The following is a 14,497-nucleotide window of genomic DNA, read 5'->3' as shown; positions in this document are numbered from 1 at the left end:
GGCACCTGCGTCCATGTCGCCCGCACACTTACACGGTTATATTGGCGCTTCGCCCGGTGGACTACCTCCCTTGTCGACACCCCACAGTCTATCAGAGTCCTTGCCCAACAGCCAGGTACTCTTGCGATCCAAACGCTGCCGATAATTATCTATATATGCGATACTGCATCTTGTAACCTAATATGTTTTTCCAAAAACCGAGTGTGATGTATTATTATATGCTTAAACATTTATTAGAAAATGGAAATATGTATATATGCATATTTGTAGCAATTTATTGTTATATGAAGGTAGTAAATATTGAATCCACCTATTAATGCAAAACTATGTATACGAATCTTCGTTTGGAATATGTATTGTATTTTAGTTGTAGTCAATTTTTATTTGATCTATAAATAAAACCAAAAATACTTGTTTTTGGTTCCTATAATAATTTTAAAATGATAGTATAAAAATACATATTTTAGAGTGGAATTGGCCGTTCATTTTTAATTCAATATATTTATGCTTATCCTTCCAAAGATCTAATACAGTTTGTAAATGTTATACTTAGAATTATACATGCTACAAGTACAGTGTGGCAATTTAATTTTCGGATTAAGCTACAATTTTGGAAATCAGGTTGAAAAAAAATGCAGCATATTAATCAAGGATGGTTAACAGCTGTAAATTTTAGTTCAACGCATTCATCATATTTAAAAAAAAATATTGACTTCAGATTTACTGTAAATTAAGTGTTTAAACCAGAGCTTTCCAAGCCTTCTAAACTTTTTGAAAATTGTTGTGCTAAACTTTAATCGGCGTATATGTAAGGATTACTGTAAATTCATTTAACTCACTGTTCCCATATTATCAGGGGTATCTATATAAAAATTAATATTTTAAGAAATTGTATCAAGTGGTCCCATAAGTTTTTGCTTATTTTTTCTTACATTTGCAAAAATGTATAACTTTTTATAAATTAACGATAATTTCACTACTCTTTCGGTGTTTGGTAACCGTTTAAGTGCCGTAAGGATGTCAATGTTTGCATATATGAACGACGAAATGAATGTTGTTAGAACACGGGTATTCGTTTCTAGTTTAATATTTTTTTTGTATTCTATATTTTTTCTGTATTTACTTGTATAAACTAGATTTAATTTTGTTCCTATAACCCATCCCGTACGGAAGGTAGAAAAATCGCAAGTGTTCCGAACCGGGGTTCATTTTGTCCCCCAGACTATTCTCGAAATTATGATACTTTTTCAACAGAAAATTGTTAACCTAATCATCTAACATGTGTTTCCATACATATTTACTTTCATAAAACGAATAAAATCTCTTTTTATTAGCATTTTTTGCAAATTATAGTCATATTTTTCGGCGACATTTCTGGCCAAAGAACGATCGGCGATTGAGGGGCGTCTACATGCGTTTACTTGTCGATGCTTGTTGCAGCGTTTCTCAAACACTGACTAATAAAATTATTATTATTTAATTATTTATAAATCGATTAAATTTTCAACAAATTAAATCAATTAAAAAATTAGTAAAACATTATATTATTTATATATAACTTATTATTGTTAAAAATAATAATTGCAAAAGAAATAAAAATAATTCACATTTTTTTTTTTTAATAATGTGTTTATAATATAAAATAACAAAAATAATATATTTATATTTAGGATAATAATATAAATATTTCATTTATTCTACGCGTGTATCTTGTAAACAATTTGGACATGACAATATTTTCAACTGGTGCTTGTGAACCGTACATATCGCTTTTTTTGCAGGTGGTGCAAAAAATCGAGTCTTTCTGTCCTAATTTCTAGGGCAAAAGCTGCACCTATTTCTCCTAACCTCTTCAACGCGATTTTCAGGGAGTATTGTCAGTGGAGTAACAGTTTCAACGTTAGTTGCTTGATCATAAAGTGTGAAACCATATTGAATATGTTTATGAAACGATATCCCACTATTTTTCGCAAATTAATGTTCTCCGGCAAATTCCATGGCTAAATTTGTTGACAACAGTGTGACCGATTGTTTTTTTTTTCGGAACCTATGAAACCAATGTGATGTCATCGGTAAAGCCAAAACGACTAGATAATTCCTCTTGCTGGCGTGAACGCAAAAATTCTTGCGGTATTTCACGCTTATTTTTAATAATTGTTTCTGTTAATGCTGTCTTCCAAAAGTCTTTGAGCAAGGAGCATTGACGCAAAGAAGTTGTCAGTAATGACACCACGTCCAGTTCCAATATAAGAACTAATTAGATCAGTCACTACCCTTTCACCTTGGTTTCTCTCTCGTACTTGCTGCTTTCCCATGTATGGTTGTATATTTAAAATATATGACGTCTCTACATCAGCAGCTACCCATATTTTTATTCCATATCTGCCGGGCTTACTTTTGATAAAAGCGCGAAATGGGCATCTCTCTCGATACGTAGCCAGTCTTTCGTCAACCGTGATATGCGATCTTGGAGAGTAATTATTCAAACAGGCTGCTTTAAATTTATTAAATATCGAGCGTAGTGATTCAAATTTATCTTGCGATTGTTGAAATCGTAATTGTCTGGTGTTTCTGTCATCAAAGTGAATTTTACTGTATAAATATACGAATTTGTCCCTTGAAATGACCGTAGAAAAAAAGAATTCCTTAAAAAGCTGGTTAAATGTCCATATTTCCTTTAGTGGTAGTCTACGGCCATTGCATCTTCCAGATGCTATCAATACGCTGATGAATGATTCTATTTCCGGTTGGTTGGTGTGGTCTTGATTGTAATTTCTAGAGACCCGATAAGTCTCCACTACTACTTATTTCTTGAATCATCGCTGCAGTCATGAAGAGAGCAAAGGTTTCCTTGATTGTAGTCACATTGCTAGCCTCTGTTCCAAGTCCTGAAGAAGATGTTACGATATTCTGGATTCGCGTTCTGGAATTGTATCATGGAGTTGAATGCCATTCTAGACCAGATCTTGACATGAACGTGGTGTCTTCTGGTGTGAATTCATCATCTTCGGTTTCTTCATCTTTTGATGAAGAATCGTCAGCTTCGTTATAGATTACATCATTTACGTCGGTGGCACCTGAATCCAACTCTTCAAAGTCGATATCACTGTCAAAAGATTCATCGAAATTGACATCATCTTCACATTCGTCTAAAGGTCTTTCTGTATCTTGTCTGGACGACATATCCCAGTATTTTATCACAATTTATACCGCAAAAAAATCACCAAATACGTATAATATAATATACAGAAAATAACAAAGTGTATAATAATTCTTCCTACATGAAATAAAAGGTATAAGATGATGGAATTACAAAAATAAAAATAATAAATCAGCTTTGCAAACAATGAAACACGGCAAAAGTTTGGGAGACACTGATTTGCAAGCACGTGGCTTTCTCCAGACAATGATTCTTCTGAGAAGGTGATGGTATACCAACAGCATATAGCTTTCTCGTTCTAACTCATTGTGGAAACCGACCATCGACACATTCATAACTTTCGAGTGCGAGTGAACCCAAATGTTATCCTCTATACCTGCCCTTCTTGGAATTGCAAAACTGACGGTCACTCACAAATAATAGATATTTTACCGCAAATTTATTTTTTAAACCGTTATACGATTTCGAAATTGACTCAAAACAAATTTTACCTATGTATAATCCTTAATTACAGGATTACATAAAATGTGGGTCTATTAATGGTAGTAATTAAAAAGTTACAATGAAAAACAACTTCTTGGGGTATTTTTTGGCCCCCTTTTCGCCCAGGAAGGGATAATAAACAGTGGCTCACACAAAAAAATGAAAATTTTCAGAAATATTTTTTATAAACATAATATTTGCCAAAAAAATGCTTGGCATTCTAAGCATACGCCGCCTAATTTCACTTGGCACTAAAAGGGTTAACAGTAGTCGTATCAATGAAACTATTTAGTAACGGGATATTTTTGGTTTCGATATTTTCAACCATAAATCAACAATGGCAATGGAGATAAAATAATTTCAGTTAAGCTATATTATGCTTTGAGTTTCAACCCGGTCATAATCTGACAATAGCAATTAAAAACACCTGTATTGCAACGGGTAGGGATGCCATTACATTTAAAAAGTGCCAAATGTAGTTATAAAAATTTCGTTCTGGGAATTTTGACATTAGATATCTACGTAAGGACGGGTAGTCATTAGGGGCTGTTAGTGAGGATATTAGGGCTGTCATAAAAGCAGGTCGGAGATTAATGATACAGAACCTAGCACAACTTGTCGCTTACATTTGTTCACAGACATTTTAAAAATTAGGAATAAATCTCAATATGCCAATAATTAATGAATATAGAACAGAAAGATTTACTTTTCAGCTCAATTGTTACTAGGGCTGCCAGATTTCAAATTAGGTCTCGCGGGACAAAAATTATAAAAATTATGGCGAATTTTTTCAAATAACGATTTTGACGTATTATTTTTAATTTCTAAACTTCATTTTGACATATCGTTTTTAATTTATAAACTTCATTTTGGCCATTTAAAAATGTGTCTAATAAAATTATTGAATTCTATTTTTATTTATACTATTTATTCTAAAAATTATTCAATATTTATGATTTTATTAAAAATGACTAAACCTTGATATTTTTTTGAAAATTGCCTTTAACCTGATATAATAATCTTGTTTTACAATTACAGATAAACTTATTAGCTATTATTTGTAGTTTGTAATATTGTTAAAAGTCTGTTGATATTTGGAGATTTAATCAGAGCAATGTATTTTTTTTAACATTTATTTTGGTTAAAAAAAATTTTTTTCCAGCATACCATCAAACTGTAGAATGGATATTACCTAAAAATATCTATTATCAAAATTTTACTACAGATTAAAATTATGCTTATTTATTCGTTTTTTTTTCTTGAAAAAGAGTGAAAATAACCTATGATGAAATTGATTATCTTTATAAGTTTAGAACAAATAATTTATTTTTGAACAAATAATTATAATAGCAATAATCTAAAATAAAAATCAAAAGTCAATATTTAAATAATGCTTCGTATAAATATCTAATGGATTCTGTACTAGTGTTTGTAATACGCATGTACTTAAAACAAATTAGAAGGTTTGGATGACTCTGGTTTAAAAGTTTCAGAGAGGAAGGTGGAAATGTTCTCTATACATACTCAATTGAAAACTATGACAATAGACACCGAATGATTATTTAAATTAATTAGTCAAAGAATCAAGAAGATATTTAACAAATTTTACATTAAGCTATCGAGAAATGGGTAGTTGGTACTTCTGCATCTGATCATGAATCATGGTGTCATTGAGATCAATAACCTATCGCATTTACTCGATATTTTTTCTTTTTACTGATATGAAACATATTCTCAAAGAGAAACAATATCCCCTGTGGCATATAGCTTATTGAAATTAAAAATTTTGCCGATTCTTTCTTCAATGATGATGTCGGATCTAACAAAAACCGATGTATCGGTTTCTCGCAACAAAGTGTTAAATTTATATTATGAAATATGTAATTGTTGAATGAAAATCAGTTTTTTTTGGATGCCTTTGTCAATTTTTAATATAGTAATAATCAGTCAGGCTAACCCAGGAATTAAATTGTCACACTTTGTTTAACATAAAAAATAAATATTTCATTTTAAAGTAAAAAATAAACTAAGCATTTTTCGTGCTTTTTTTTATCAATGTTAAATTAATACTTTATTTGTGTATGTTTAGTAATATACAAATAAAATATTCTAATAAAATATTCTATAAAATACACTATAGCATGTAAGTAGTAAAATGTATCTATCGAAATGTCCTTGAAGGAAAGCATGATCACCTATATTATTATCTATTATTATAGCTTAAACGTAAAAAAAAAACAATAATAAATCCTATATAATTATTATGAATATGCATAGCATGAACGTTCAAATTATAGAAATAGCTTTGATATTGCATTACGACGTGCTTTCCTTGTAAAAGAATAAATAAAAAAAATGCAAAGTAAATAAAATATAATGTTTAAAAAATATATATATTAACATATATACAAACGCCTGATCCCTAAATGCACGATTACTTACGAAATATATAGAAGAGAAGCTTTTCCTTTAACAAAATGATTAAATTAACAATCCACAGTATTGCTTTAGCTTTATATGACTTAACCGTAATTTACACGCATTTTATTTGCATTGTAACATTTGCATTTGGCGTAATTAATATTAATTTATTTCTGGTGTGATGTGATAATAACGTGATTAATGTTCAGCTGCAGCTTAGCGGCTCCGATGATTCTGCTGTCGCGGGAGGAGCAGCATCGCCTCTGACGCAACGGTCACTGAGACTCGAACGTGTCGCCCAAGCGTTGCAGTACGAACAAGAGCAGCTCAGAAGGTATTTCATTATTTTGGTAGTCAATAACTAACATAATATAAAACGTGTTATCGATCGTTTCATGCATAGACGTACCGGAGCTGCGGGAACTCTCACCAGCTTCCCCATACACAGGTGCACAAGTTCTCGTAGTTGTTTTAATATGTTTAATTATCCGTTAAAGTCACAATATAGTAATTCGTACGTGAGCGGATTGACGCCTCTGAACCGTGGCTTGTATAGTTGTGATAGTGTCGCAACGCCCAACAGCGATGCGTACTCGTCGTTCTGTTATTTTAATTTTGTCTAAATAAATTATTTTGTTGATGATATCATTTTTGTCATTATCTTAGCGCTAGTTTATGACACGGACGTCCCTATAAGAACGCTTTGCGTAGTTTTGACCCTGCTTTATTCTCCTCCCAACAGTTCCAGTCAAGAGTCTCTCGGAGTCATGATGGGTTCTCCGGCCTCGGTGGCCGCGCAAGCGGCCGCGCAGGCTGCGCATCATCAGAAGAAGCGAGGGCTCAAGAGTTCTTTAGGAAGATTCTTCAGCAAAAAAGAAAAGGTAACGTATCTCTTATACTGTACCTGTATATCGAAAATATTTTATTATAAAATAATATAACTATTGTATTTATTCTTAGGTGAAAGGTATAAAAGATTCTCTGGGCGGCGATCTAGGCTCTTTATCAACAATGAGCGGACTCTCACAATTAGGTAACTCTCCGTATTACCCCAACGAGACGGCGTTATCGATGGATACCGATATGATACCTCCCGGTATGATTGGAATGCAACCGGGTCCTCACACAAGGGTTGCTGCACAAGCTGCCGCTGCAGCGGCCGCTAAAGCCGAATATGGAATGGCAAAGAAGAAGTAATTATTTTATAATATATATTGTATGCTCATAATTATTTCAACTAATTTATTTTGATGCTTCAGGGACCGTGATTATCGCCACGAACTCTTGGGTGAAGCTATGAAAGCTGGTACTCCGTTTGCGCTATGGAACGGACCTACTATCGTGGCTTGGTTAGAGTTGTGGGTAGGCATGCCCGCGTGGTACGTGGCTGCGTGTCGTGCTAACGTGAAATCTGGTGCTATCATGAGTGCACTCTCCGATCAAGAAATTCAAAGAGAAATAGGTTTGTGAAATTTCTGCAATTTTCATATTGTGCACATACATACATATGTTTGTTTGTACTATTATTTTGATTCTTCTTTTTGTGTTGAAATCGATATAGAGTTGTCTGGTCCGCCGAGAACTAACACGGCCTAGGGAAAACAATGATTCCTGGGCCTCATGACAAAAATGGCATTTTATATATTTTTTAACAGTTATATAATTTCTTGAATAAATAATAATAGGTACCAGTTAACCTTTTCTATGCTACGAATAAATATAAAAATTTGCTACTGTTGCGACATATTTTCTGAAATCATATTTAATGCGAAATATTTTAATTAAACATTAAAAATTACTAAAAATATCTAATCATAATATTTATCTGATAATTAGTCGTATTTTCTTTGCTGCTCAGTGTTGCCATATAATAAACTTTCAGTCCAGGTCAAAAGCAATAAAATCTTGCCATCGCGGTGAAAACGCTTGATTATCAAGCATTTATATTAAGACTTTTTATAACAATATTACGATTGAGAATCGAATTTTGCCCAATAGGAGAGCACAAAAACAACTATCCCTTCTCAGAAGTAAAAAATCCACATCAAAAGCAATAAAATCGTGCCGTCGCTGTTAATTTATTGCTTTTTATTATTGCTTTTGACGTGAATTTTTGCCTTCTGTGAAGTGATAATTGTTTTTGCGCTCTCCTATTGACCAAAATTCGGTTTGAATATACTTTGATCAACCATCTTATATTAGAAGTCCATAGTAATATCGGTAAGGATAGCTATCATATTTTTAAAACATAGTGTAATATCGAAATGCAGTCAAACTATGGAGCAATATGTGAGATGCAATGTCTGTCTGTACTTATTCTTCCGCTTATTTTCCCCTGAGTGTGAGTTGGCTTAGTTTGTATTTTGGACTTGACCTAATGAAAGTTCTAAAACTTTAATTAGTTTTAATACTTTCATTAGGTCATTTTTTTAACAGCAAATGGCCGTTTCTCAATTGTCAAATTGAGCTTCATCGACATTTTAGGGCAGCATATTAGCGTCTATCAATTAAATGATATTTTCACTAGTAGAAATATATATCTACTGGTGAAAATGTATTTGGACTTTTCTAGTAAAAATATAACTTGACCAAAAAATACATAAACACATATATATCGGATTTGAATAAATAATGATAAGTTGGTAAATATATATAATATAATACTACATATAGAAAAGTTGAAATCATATAATTTTACTAGCATCTGCCAGATAATTTATATTTTTACTGGTAAAAATATATATCTACTGGTGAAAATCTATTCCGATATGGTTTTACTAAAATCACATATTTTACATAACATAGTTGATAAAGGTGAGATGTAAATAAAAATTTTTGAGAACCATTGAATTTACTTTTTATTAATATAGCAAAATTTACTCTAATATCTGTATAAGTAAATAAAATAATCAGAATTTAGTAAAAGTGAGGTAAATAAAAAAACTTATAATAAAACGTTAATACTGAATTTACTTTATCAATAAATATAATATAATAAATAAATATATTACGATAAATAATAATAATAAATGTGAGGCGTAAATAAAAATTGATAAAAGTGGAACGTTAATAAAAAACTTAAATAAAAATGTCGAGAACCACCGAATTTATTTTATCAATAAAGAAAAATTTACCCTAATGAATATTTATTTACTCTAAAATTTATTTATTTATTTATACTGAACTTATGTATGTATTTACTCTAAAATGAATATTAATTTACTCTAATAAATAAAATAATCATAAGTTGATACAAGTGGAAATTAAATAAAAAAAGCATATAATAAAATGTTGAGAAACACTGAATTTGTTTCATAAATAAATATAATATAATACAATAAATTAAAATTGTAATATTTATAAAAAAATAATAATACGAATTTAAAAAATAACGTAAAATAAACTCGCTACTTAAAGGGTTAAATATTAGTAAATAGGGCTTGTCTTTTGAATGTAAATATGTAATCAAATATTGGAAATTGATTTTTCAATTTATAATTCCTAAAAATTAAGGCTAGCATATGAAACTATTTTTACTGTACTTTTGTTTCTTCTACTTCGACTGTACTTTTGCCTCGGCTGTATAGTTACAGACCCATTTTACTTTCTTTGAATAAAAAATAGTATAATCAATCATCGGAGCTGCTTATTCTTGAGCAATTTCATATTGTGTGTTATTATGCTTCTTCCTTTCTTCAACGTGGGAAAAAAATGCACAGATGAACGTTTGAAATGCAAACAAATAACACTAATCTTTTTCACAGGTATCAGTAATCCTTTACACCGGTTAAAGTTGAGATTAGCAATCCAAGAAATGGTTTCTTTAACGTCTCCATCTGCTCCACCGACTGCACGGACTACACTCGCTTTTGGCGATATGAACCACGAATGGATTGGAAACTCATGGTTACCATCATTGGGTACGGTTTTATTATATTTATATATTGTATATTTATCAATGAGAAGATTTTTATTACATACATATTTTTTTTAATAATTTAATAGGAATGCCTCAGTACCGTACAACGTTTATGGAATGTTTAGTGGATGCTAGAATGTTAGATCATCTGACGAAGCGTGATCTACGAACGCAACTGAAAATGCTCGATAGTTTCCATAGGTAAGTTTTATTGATTTTTAATTATTGATTGTGTTTTATTTAATTATTTTATTGATAATTTAGGACGAGTTTCCAATTTGGTATATCGTGTTTGAAGAGGTTGAATTATTCGCGTAAGATGTTAGAAGAAAGACGTCGCGCCAGTGAAAACACATTACAAGACGTCATGGTATGGACTAATGAAAGGTTAATTAGATGGATAGCTCAAATTGGACTTAAGGTTTGTTGAATAAAATTGCGCTTTATGTTAATATATATGTTATTAATATGTTGCTTGTTTTATAGGAATATTGTAACAATTTATTAGAGTCTGGAATACATGGTGCTCTTATTGCACTCGACGATGGTTTTGATTCAAATAGTATGGCGTTAGCTCTACAGATACCCACACAAAACACACAGGTACATATTAAAATCTGTTTTTTAATATATCGATTGCGGTTAATATCGTTATTTTTAATTTACAGGCTCGCCAACAACTAGAAGTGGAATTTTCTAATCTCGTTCAAGTCGGAACCGACAGACCTCATCAAAGAGGCGGTGATCAATCGCATAGTCTCGCTAATGACAATAGTATGGCGGCCAAAGCCTCCTGATATACAGCCACTATTAATTAGTGCACCTAATTATCGTAAACGATGAGAAGTAACACGGATGGTCGAAAGCTCAGGACGGATTTGTATTCACGTACAAGTCGGCGAATCAGTAACGTACTTTCACCACAAAAATAACCGAGGCAGACAATAAAGATAATGTATAATGTTAAATATCGAAGAAGATAAAAACTGCCAAAACTATTCCGCGTTTCACATTCCTGTCACGTTTTTTGTCAGTCTCTATCGGTTTGTTTCAACTCTGCGAAATGACGAAGAAGAAAATTTGTGTTTTTGTGTTCAAGTGTTGTTTTGTGACAATGGATGTTGTTTAAAGCTTTTGAAATATTGATAATTTTATATTATGTATTATTAATGACTTAAAAGTGCGATGATCATTTCTAGAAGATATCGGATAAGAACATTTTAACACAATTTTTGCATAATATTAAAAATTGTTTATAATCATTATATTATATATATATATCTATATATATATTATTATGAATAAAATTATTATATTAGTTAAATTTATAATCACGTGGAGAATGTGAACATTATCGATAAAAGAAAAAATACCAGTTTGTCTAGTCTTATTCAATGTAAACCTATATTACGCTATTCGGCCCATATATGTGTAATGTATTATTTATTGCATTTAATTTGTTCGCTATTATATATTCGGATGTGTGTTTTGATACTTTGAATATACATAGATATCGCTTGACTTTTTTATAACTTTTTCTCGATTTGTACGATTTTTAGAGCGGAATATCAAAATATTTTTGATACTGTTCGATTGTATCCGAGTAGCTTTACCGTTTCTGTACCATCTGTGTATATTCATGTTATCGGCGAGCGGAAGCGTTGATTTAGCATAAAAGTGTTGTTATTGAATGTTGTCTTATAACTAGTGTTGTAAAATTGACTTTAAATAATAATATATAAAAACAGTTTTGAATGAATATTATAAAATATACTGAAGTACAAACTAAATGGTTCTATTTTCAGCGTATTTGATTTTGATATGTATAATGTAAATCTTCCGATGCTATGTGTATTCAAACGATCGACTCGCAATTTATATGTATATAATAAATATATCCTCTTGTGTATATATATATATATACATTTATAAAAAATGTTGAAGATGAAAAAATAGTGTCGTTTTATAAATATTTATTTGATCGTTTTTACACAATATGTATTAATACGGATAACTATTACAACTGAATGCTTTAATGCCATTGAAAATCTGTTCAATGTAACCTAATTTTTAATATTCTAAGTTTGATTGAATCGTTGAACAGATCACATATGATAAGTAGTTAAATAAAACAAATTTATATTGGAATTTTTTATCATCGTTCTACCGATTGTATCGGTGGATTTCTAAAGATGCTTATATATTAATAATAAAAGAATAACCTCATGTATAATCTAAATATATATTTGCAACAGTATTCACACGTATGGGCATGTAGATAATAAAACAATTTTTTCATGAGTGTGTCAGGCACAGTCGGATTGATCCGACATTCCTGAAACAACAGGCCAAGTATGTGTACATATTTTATAAACAAAATAGGTATGTGGATTATGAAAATATGAGATATGTTTAATAGGAAATGGATACACAATAGCTATAAACAAAAAATGAAAAATAAAAACAAAATAGTCAATGTAAATATATAATAGTTGATAGTCGGCTAGTAGTAAAATATCATATTGTTGAATGACCATTTACTCTTATCATCAAAAGACTATTCAAAGCATTATCCCTAACCCCTCCAGTTATTTTAATTTTACATGTTTCGAATAAGTTGCAACTGGCACTGTTTAGTTACCATTTTGTTGATGTAATATATATTGCATATAAACGTAATGTATATATGGGTATAGATTTTTTATATATTATTTTTTAATATAAATACAGTTGATGTGAAATGTAATTTTATTTATATAAAAAAAGTAAATTATTTTTATTGAGAATATATTGTGACATTATTACCTAACTTTGAATCAGTATTATTTTACATCGTATGGCTAACGTCGAATATGTATTATATGCATTCTTCCAATACAAAGTTAGGGCTTATTTATATTCTGTTTGTTGCTTTAATACTTTGCTCGAATTCGAACCTCTCAAACGCTCTCTGTGAAGACTGTTTTACGGTATTTACTGGTCATGCTTTAAAATACATTATATCCAATATTTTGCTATTTAGTTTAGAGTTTTATACAAGATTTTATGTGGAGTTATATTCAATACATTTACACCAAAGTTATAGAAAACACTCTATGTACTATACATAATATATACTTTAGTTAGTTTACAATTGATTTTTGCCTTTTTGATCAACTGAACTATGTTTAGTTTATATTTTTCTTTTTATAAAAAAAAACTAAGTCTTTTCTATGATAAAGTACGTAATTATATTTTTATTTAATGTTGCCATGTCACAATGTTTATATTTATTTTGAAGCAGAAGGGAAAATTAAGTAACTCATATTTATATATAAATATAATAATTATAAAATACTTATATTTAATAACGTATATATTCCGAGCTGAACTTTATTTTGTTTTTCTTTTGGTTTTGACATGTCTTCAGCCATTACATTATTGTAATATTATTTATGAAGAATTTAACATTAATATGAATGAATAAAATTCGATTCTTTTATAAATTACAAGCTATTTTTTTATTACTCTCACAACCAATACCACAATTTAGGAGACGCCGATTGAAGAATCAAACCTTGAACGAAGCGAAGATTATTTTTAATATTTTTTTTATTAACACATAACCTGCGGTAACATTTCTGAAATGAAACAGAAGTGCCTAAAGAATGAAGGTTATTTAAATTTCTGATATGTATAATATATAAATAAATACGATTCCTTAATATGTACGGGTTTAAATAGTGTAAATTCTTGTATAACTTCAGGGTTTGATCTCGTTGAATGTTTAAACAGATGTAAATGTAAATAATGTTTCATGTAAAATTATATGTATTATTTTTAAACAATGCATTTTAAGCATATTTTAAGTGTACGCAAACAGCTTTAATATAACATTAAAACGCATCACTTAGTGAATATATAATATACATAATTATTTTTGAAACAGTTAAGAAAGCTCAGTATTAATAGTTTGCTATATAAGGGCAAATTGTGTTTTAACAATATGTGTGTGAAAGGTCGTGAAACTTAAGATGGTTTCCTCAATAATTGTATTCATCATTCAGTAACTAGAAATTCTAAATTTTCATACTCTACGAATCGCACTATGTTCTTTTCCATAAAAATTAATCTATAATATATATTCTTATAATGTTTTATATGACTATACATACAATAATCTTTGTGCTAATTAGCAATATTTAAAAAAAATCATACTACAAAATGTATCTTCTATTAGAGTTCATCATTGCCATGATGATTTTTATATGTATATTGAATGGAAAATAATTTATGTTAATCAATCGGACTCGTTAAGTAAATTGGTTTTGTTTTCAACTAATAAAACGTTTGAACCTATGTATTTAATTGATAGAGATAATTTTTCAATTGAAATCGTATTGTATACTATTAAATAATAGTATTTTTTCAAACGAGTCAAAAGGTATATTTCAAACGTTTTTGTCTGAAACCATATAAATTCATTGACCAAAATAAAAATCAAAAGTTTGCGTGTTGTACTCTAGCCGTTAAAT

The 14,497-nt window shown here is 30.0% G+C and overlaps 1 protein-coding gene across 50 annotated transcripts in view; it reads left to right on the top strand.

Annotated features, from left to right (window-relative positions):
* Liprin-alpha (PTPRF interacting protein alpha) overlaps positions 1–11,047 on the top strand; it is a 244,081-nt gene extending 233,034 nt beyond the window's left edge. For 26 of the 50 annotated variants that reach the window (XM_088194721.1, XM_088194714.1, XM_088194717.1 and 23 more), the window contains 10 exons: positions 2–115; positions 6,274–6,398; positions 6,807–6,945; positions 7,025–7,257; positions 7,324–7,526; positions 9,829–9,984; positions 10,070–10,184; positions 10,248–10,404; positions 10,470–10,586; positions 10,652–11,047. In XM_088194721.1, the coding sequence (XP_088050847.1) occupies positions 2–115; positions 6,274–6,398; positions 6,807–6,945; positions 7,025–7,257; positions 7,324–7,526; positions 9,829–9,984; positions 10,070–10,184; positions 10,248–10,404; positions 10,470–10,586; positions 10,652–10,780 (1,488 nt within the window). In that variant the 3' untranslated portion in view covers positions 10,781–11,047. The remainder of the gene's footprint in view (position 1; positions 116–6,273; positions 6,399–6,806; positions 6,946–7,024; positions 7,258–7,323; positions 7,527–9,828; positions 9,985–10,069; positions 10,185–10,247; positions 10,405–10,469; positions 10,587–10,651) is intronic. The other 24 variants (XM_088194744.1, XM_088194740.1, XM_088194734.1 and 21 more) reach the window with 1 other exon arrangement.
* The last annotated feature ends 3,450 nt before the right edge of the window (positions 11,048–14,497 follow it).

This window comes from Plectrocnemia conspersa, unplaced genomic scaffold (assembly GCF_051122295.1).
Source record: "Plectrocnemia conspersa isolate PC_06_02 unplaced genomic scaffold, ASM5112229v1 ptg000010l, whole genome shotgun sequence".
Taxonomy (NCBI): domain Eukaryota; kingdom Metazoa; phylum Arthropoda; class Insecta; order Trichoptera; family Polycentropodidae; genus Plectrocnemia; species Plectrocnemia conspersa.
The sequence above is the reverse complement of the archived record's forward strand: the minus strand, read 5'-3'. Positions and strand labels throughout refer to the sequence as shown.